This window comes from Dromiciops gliroides, chromosome 2, assembly GCF_019393635.1.
Source record: "Dromiciops gliroides isolate mDroGli1 chromosome 2, mDroGli1.pri, whole genome shotgun sequence".
NCBI lineage: Eukaryota > Metazoa > Chordata > Mammalia > Microbiotheria > Microbiotheriidae > Dromiciops > Dromiciops gliroides.
The window spans coordinates 661,777,873-661,785,591 of record NC_057862.1 but is presented as its reverse complement, the minus strand read 5'-3'; the positions used below and the strand labels follow the sequence as shown (position 1 = coordinate 661,785,591).

General features: G+C 42.4%; 1 gene segment (V, D, J or C); it reads right to left on the bottom strand.

The window, feature by feature from the left end:
* Positions 1-5,343: 5,343 nt before the first annotated feature.
* On the bottom strand, positions 5,344-6,067 carry LOC122739536. The segment is given in 2 exon segments: positions 5,344-5,696; positions 5,990-6,067. Coding segments are annotated over 2 exon segments (399 nt in total).
* Positions 6,068-7,719: the final 1,652 nt, after the last annotated feature.

The following is a 7,719-nucleotide window of genomic DNA, read 5'->3' as shown; positions in this document are numbered from 1 at the left end:
AGAAGGAGGAGTGACAGGAGGCATTCTTGATGTTCCTCATCCTTTCTCCTGGTGGCAGCTAAGGGAAGCAGTGGATAGAGCACTGGTGCTGAAGTTGGGAGGATCTGCCTTCAAATCTGACCCAAGAAACTTGCTAGCTGTGTGACCCTGGACAAGTCACTTAACTCCGATTGCCCTAAACATCTGAGGCCATCTCCAATCATCCTCACGCATATCCTGCCACTGGACTCAGATGGCTCTGTAAAAGAGAGTGAGTTTGGTTTCTTTCAGCCTTCCCTCAAATCTAATTCAGAGCAAGTCAAGACATAACCTCCTGATGTCATGGTCCTCTTTGAGTATGAAGGACAAACAACCACAACAACAACAAAAATATTTTCTCCAAAGACTTCATTGTCATGGTAGACATGAGCTACACACCTAGGGTGAGCAAAGTAGCCGAGCAAGAGCTAACATATTTGTAAGAACGTATAATTTGCAAATCCCTCTACATAAGGTCTTTTGACCCTTTCAAAAACCCTAGCAAGGTTGGGGCTCCTGTTAGCCCCATTTGATGGTCAAGGAAATAGAGAAACAGAAAGGTTATGTGGTTAGTTATTTTCAGGGGAGGGAAGATTGAAATCCAGCTGATAAATCACCTCTTAATTATCAACTTGATTTGCAGGTAGGTTTTATTAAAAAGGACTGATAGCAGACCACCCCCCCCAACATAGAGTGAATTATTAAACTCTACCTCAGAACAAAATTTTTGGGCCCTAATGAATTTAGAAGGGTCATTTTTATCAGGATTCCTAAAAGTTTATAGCCATGACCAGGACCAAGGAGAGTTGACTTTATCTTATCAAGAAAGACTTTGGAATGGGGAAAGTCAGGAATTAAATCTCCAGGATATCAATTGCAAAAATCATTTCTCAAATTCCCAAGCAAGTTACCATGGTGAATAACAGTAAGATATCACTCAAAGACCTAAAGGAAGCAGCCCTGCAGTGAGGTCCTATAAAATGGCCTGAGGATTCTCCAAAGCTGAAATGAGAACTCATCCCCAAGCTAAGCCAGATTTGGAAGTGAATCTGCTAGGACACACACTATGTATAAACTGAGCGAAGTCTAAGTCCAGACCTGGGATTTCCAACTAATAGAGTCATGGTGTCCAGCTCCCCTGACCTCAACTGCCTAAGACCAAAAGGGGTTCATTTGGAGTATGACCTAAGGGTCTGGGGGAGGAGACAGTGACAGTGATGATCTGAAGCATCATCAGCTTCTACACAGCATATGGGAGAAGTGCCCCCATTGTCACTGCCACTGCCCCAGTGAAACCTACTATTATGGGAGGCTGTCTCTGTTCCTTTTGGTACCACTTTAAATAGATGTGAATCCTCAGATAGGCCTAAAAGCTCATGATGACTCTCCTTGGAGAGCCTTTAGTGCATTGCTTTTCTTTTTTTTTTTTTAGTGAGGCAATTGGGATTAAATGACTTGCCCAGGGTCACACAGCTACTAAGTGTTAAGTGTCTGATTCTAGATTTGAACTCAGGTACTCCTGACTTCCAGGGTCAGTGCTCTATCCACTAAGCCACCTAACTGCCCCCTAGTGCATTGCTTTTCAAGCTGGGCTAGGTAGGCCAATTATCTTTAAGTAATAATTTCAGACTTTACATAATCAGGGCTATGGCTTTGTTCCTGGAAGGGAAGAGCTCTCCAGCTCCACCCCACCCCATTTTCAGTCATTTTTTTTTTGTGATTTGTACAGACCAGTGGTCTCCAAAGTGGGCATCCAGACCCTGAGTATGCACAACAGGAGCTGCAAAGTGACATTGGCAAAATTACACCCACCAACCTTGAAATACTCTGCCCCTAGACCCTGATAATGTTCTATCTGTGGAACACACATAGTGATTTCAGGACAAGGACACATTGGCCTGTCTTTTGTGTCTCTCAGTGTGAGGGTTCTGGCTCCTCTGGGGAGAGTAGGCTTAGGAACTTGGGGCTGGAGCAGTCTGGACTTCCAGAAAAGGTAGAAGAATCTGGGTCCCAGGTGAGTTGCCAAGACAGACCAGCACCTATGATCTATGATGAAATCAGGGAACCTTAGGCCAGGTGGCCCACAACTCTGGGAATTCTTCCCTTCCCCATGTCACACCCTAGTCCATTTCAACTCTGGAAGTTGGTATAATCTTAGGGGTGAAGCATGGACCACTTTGGGCCCTGATCGATATCCGACAGACTCAAAATTTCTTGTGAATCATTAGCCAGGCAACCCCAGATTGCTTTGGGGGTAATCCCTAAACTTTCTTCTCTTTCAAGCAAAAAGCAGGAGTACTGTCACTGCTCCTGAGCAAAGAACAGATTCAGATCCTGCCTCTCCAAATTTCCCTAGGTTGCTAGGGACTGGATTGGGGTGTCATAATAACCACAGCTGGAATTTTATTGGCTCTTGAAAGTCATACACTTTCATGTGTACTCTCTAATGTGATGATGACAGCAACCCTGTGACTTTGGAAAGACAGTCATGCCAGGTGTTATTATACTCATTTTACAAATGAGGAAACTGAGGCTAAGAGAAAAGCTGTCTTTGAACTCTTTGAGATCTGTTACCAGTGGTGAGATAAGTGGGCATGAGGGCATGAGCAGTTTATTGCATTTTTCATATGAATAAAATTTTTTTCTAAAGTGATTATATCAACTCCCAGCTTCAGACAGTTTCTTCAATTTTCTCTTTTCCTGCAGCCATTCCAAACTTACCTCTTCCCATCTTTATCATTTTGCCTTTTCCCAGGTGAGGGGAGATAAGGTGTTAGTTTAATTTGCTTTTCCCTATGTTGAACTAACTCTCCTACATCTGTGGGGTTTTAAAAGGTTTGAGAGACATAATTTCTGGATGATTTAATCATTTTATTAGTAATACCAGCTTTTTAATAAAAGAATGGTCATTTGTGCTTCTCTCTCTTAGACCAAAGACAATCCTGGCAGTCACTCAAGGACTCATGGCTTATATACCCTTGGAAGAAGGGCGTTCCTTGGAGTGACATTCAACTCTGATTTTTTGACAATTAATGACAGAATTAATATTACAATAAGGGGCTAGACCTCAACTCTGATGATGTCATTTACTTCCAAGTTACCCCAGCCTTGGCCAATTTATTCAAATAATTTGTCACCACCCAACCCTTTGCAGAACACAATGGCTTCCCCAAATGGGTGTGCCTTGGATAGAGGAGACAATTAGTTCAGAGTTCAGAGGCTGAGGTCTTGAAATGAGGATTAAAAGGTGGGGTCAGCACCCACTGGCTGCACACTAGGGTGCCTCCTCCTCATGAGAACGTAATAAACAAGCCTTTGTCACATAAAAAAAAAGTGGGGTCAATTTGAATCTTCCCAAATCATAGGATATTAATAATCTTTTCTCACAATACTATTTTCCCCACACTCTGTTCTATTCTCCCACACTCTGGCTGCATTCTTGCCCTGAAGGTTTTGTCCATAGATTCTCAAGCTAGATTTATCCTCCTTCCTCATATCTGAAAACAAACAAAGGTGGCTTTAGCAGCTAGAACAAGAGCTTGTTATCAGGCAATTGAGGGTCCATGAACAGAGGTAAAAGTGATTGGAATTCAGAAGGAGCTTTGAGTGCCTTTCCCATCTGCGCCCACCAGTGGTTGTGATACTTTGGAGGCTTTTTCAGGGCCATACTGGGAGTCTGAGGACTCCCCGGGTACAGGTTCCCCCAGAACCTGCCTAATCCATTATGAGACAATGAGGGAATTCCTCAAGTTTGGTCCATTTTGGTTGATCTGATAAAATGGAGTCTCAGGAAACCTAACCTGGTGCTGCGTATACATCAGTTGTTCAATAAATGCTTTTGGATAGAATTTTACTTATTGGAATCTTGTAACAATCATCCCTTTTATAATAAATGGCCTCACCAAACAAAACAATGTCTAATTTTCATGAAGAATGTTTAATTTTCATCGTCATTCCAAGAACTGAGCACACCAAAACTCCATTGTAACTAAAATCTGTGAACTGTCCGTGGTGCTTTTGCTGACAGAATTCAGTCTTAGGGCATACAGCACAAGGGGGCCCTTTGACAGTGTCCTCAGGGATTCCATCAGTCTACCAAAGACGGCAGGAGACTTCAGCTATGGGACCAAGGAGCTGACTAGTGTGTGCCTCTGAGGAGAGCAATAATGCACTCTGCTGGTTACACGGAGGAGTGACAGGCATTCTTCATATTCCTCATTCTTTTTCCAAGTTCCAGCAATAAAGATTGTTAGAGGTAGACAAAGAATCTGAGTAATCCCCCAGAAGGGGTCTAAGGTACAGGCAACACATGTCATGGTGGACATCTATTAGTCAACTAGGCTGAGCAAAGTAGTAAGCAAGAGCTCACATATGTACAGAAATGAATAATTTGCAAACCACTCTACATGATGTCTTAACCATTACACTGACCCTCAAATGGTAGATGTTAGCCCCATTCTCTGGCAGAGGAAATGGAGTCTCAGAAAGTCTATGTGGTTATTAAGGTTCAGGGCAGAGGAGGATACAAATCAAGGTCTTCATCATTCAGGCCCATCAAACTAACTATTAGTCAATTAGCTGGTAAATGTTACAATTGATCTGGAAGAGAACATTGCAGTACAACATGGACTTTCCAGATCTGGGTACAGTTGACTCATAACTGTAGATATAAAATCCGTTAAAAGATCTACATCACTATTCCTCCTGATGCTTGCCTGGTTGTGAAGGGGTAACTTTCTAAGGACCATGGTCAGAGAAGTTTCTTCTTGGCTCTTCTGGGCTACAAAGCAGGATAAATGAGTGAACCCCTTACCTTTTAGCTATGAGAGCACCCCAAGCTTTACTCAAGAGAGGACTGAAATGCCGCCCCCCCACCCCAGCAGAAGGAGGGATTCCTGCCTTCCTCTGTGTAAACACAATATTTTTAGTCACTAGTATTCAAATATTGCCTTGGAGCCTTGTCATATAATTCTGTGTAAGTCACTCTCTGTAGCTCAGTTTCCCCATATGTAAAATTAGGGTGGGGGCAGTTTGGACTCAATGGCACCTAAGGGTCTTTCCAGCTCCAAGTCTCTGATACTATGATTCTCCAGCCAAGTAATCTGACTAGGATTGTTTACACAGGGAGAACAGACAAGTTCCTTGTGGCCCAGAATATATATAGTCTTTTCTTTTGGTCTGGCTTTTACCAGGGAACACTAGACAGCCAAGATGCACTCAATGAATGCTCGAGAAAGGCAGAGAGGCCACATGTGTGGAGCCCTCACAGCAGATTCTGAGCAAGGGGAAGTAACTGGGGTGTTGGAGTTTCACTGATCACCAGGCTCAGCCTTGGGGGGGTTTTGTTCCAGAATATATCACTGTGTGAGGAAGTTTAAGACTCTGCTGACAGTAATAGACTGCAGCATCCTCGGCCTCCATACTACTGATGGTGAGAGTGAAATCTGTGCCAGACCTGCTCCCACTGAAGCGGGCAGGGACTCCAGATTGCAGCCTGGTAGCCCAGTAGATCAGGAGCCTGGGGGCTTGTCCAGGCTTCTTCTGGTACCAGTATAAGAGGTCATCACCATCACTATATGTGATACTCTCACTGGCCTTGCAGCTCATGGTGACTCTGTCTCCTGGAGATGCAGACAGGGAGGCTGGAGACTGTGTCAGCACCACATCGCCATAGGAAACTGAAAGGAAAGAATAGATTGAAATAGAAGTATATGGACGTCCCAGCCACATGTTATGTAATAATGGATGTTTTTAAACCCACAAAGCCCCAAATCAGCTCAATTGGCTGTAAAAGGGAGACACTCTGCTCTGCATGTTTCAGAGACATGATAGTTTCTGCAGACTGGGTCCCAGCTGTGCCTGTGAGCCCCCATGAGCCAGTGCTGGGCTAAGATTTCTTATCTGGTCTAGAGGAAGGGTCACAACAACACTGACTCTCCTGGGAACCTCTCCACCCCTTGGTCTGTCTTACCCTGAGCCCAGAGCCCCAGCAGCCAGAGAAGATGCGGTAGAGACATTGTTGTGTCACCTGAACACCTACAGGCAGAGACCTCTGAGCTCAGAGTGAGACATATGGAGGCAGAGTGATATTTATATCTGGAGCAGTAGCTGTGAAAAGGCCCTTAGGTATTCCTATGCAAAAGAAGCTGCAGGTGACAGGCCTCAGCCCAGGACTGCAGATGCCAGGCTAAGACACACTGGTGGAGAGGGACCATGCATTGTGAAGTTCCCTATTTTATTGCAGCTGGGTCAGAACTTGGAAGCAACAGAGCATCCAGAAGAGGGGCTTTTGGAGAGGGGATTCCCCCATCTGGGTCAATGCACTTGGCTGAACAATGTCCAGCAGAGACTATGAGAACAACAGGGAGGCAAACGAGTGGGCATACAGGGATGAGTAACATCAGAAGATGTTAGTGTACCTGTAGCCTCAGGGGTGTGAATTACCCCTCTCTGTATGTACCATGACCACATGTGTTTCCCATGTGGATGCCTTTTCATAGTGTCCCCACTACCTATTTGCCTTATAGAAATGCCTCTTTCCTAGAAATCTGATAAAAACAAATGTTGAAAGCTATCTCTACATGTAACTAGAAAATAATAAAATACTTTTTGAGGTTTAAAAAATATCAGAGCATCATATCATCACATTTTTACACATGTGTCAATTGAAAATCAAGGACCTTACTGTGGCTTCCCAAGAATACAGGGCTAGTATAAGAGCATAAACAAATTTTCATGAAGAATCACACACAGGTCCAGAAAATGACTGAGATGTCAATATTAATGGATATAGGGGGTACTCATAAACCTAGAACCTCTCTAACCAGATTCCTACGGAAGGAAGCTTCTTTTGTTTTTGGTTTGGGTTTTTTTTTTTTTTTTTTTTGGTTTTCAGCATTGAACTGATCATTTAATTCATGCCTGAAGTCCTTTTAGTTCCAGAAACAGAATTTAACAAAAAATGAAATGTTTGCTCTAGTTAACATATGAAGATGAAGGCCTGGTCTCCATTACAATCAAATAGCCTGATAATGTTTGAATTAAATACAAAGGTTGCTTGGCTGTTTACATGCATTAACCCTTGATAGTCCAAGGACAAATTCAGACTCAACCTTATTTTTAGCTTTAAGAAATGTTTTATTAATTGCATTTTGCTTTAACACTTCAGGAACCCCCAACTAATACATTGATTCCTTACTTCTTTCCAAAAAATAATTAAGCAACAACAATCCATACATTGGATACATCAGATAAGGCTTAAGTATTCTCATTTAACAGTCCTCTAACTTTTTTATTGGCCTTGATTCTTTATCTGTCCTCTAGGACATTCTTTGGTTATTTCACCTAATCTTGGTTTGATTTCCTTTTAAGCATTTTTTTATTTATATTGTTATATTCATATTATTCTTTAGATTCTATTTATATCACTCAGATTCAATTCACACAAATTTTTCCCTGGTTACGCATATTCTTCATAGTTACCATTTCTTATCATATACTACTATTCTAATACATTCATACCTGGTTTGTTCAACCTTTCTCTTGTTGATAGATGTCCATTTTGTTTCCAGTTCTTCATAGTGACAAAAAGCATTATCCTGAATATTTTACTTTATATTGGACTTGTATTTATGTCTTTGAGTGTCTTAGGGTCTATGTTCTACAGAAGGGTTGCTGGGCCTCAGGGTATATCATGAATAA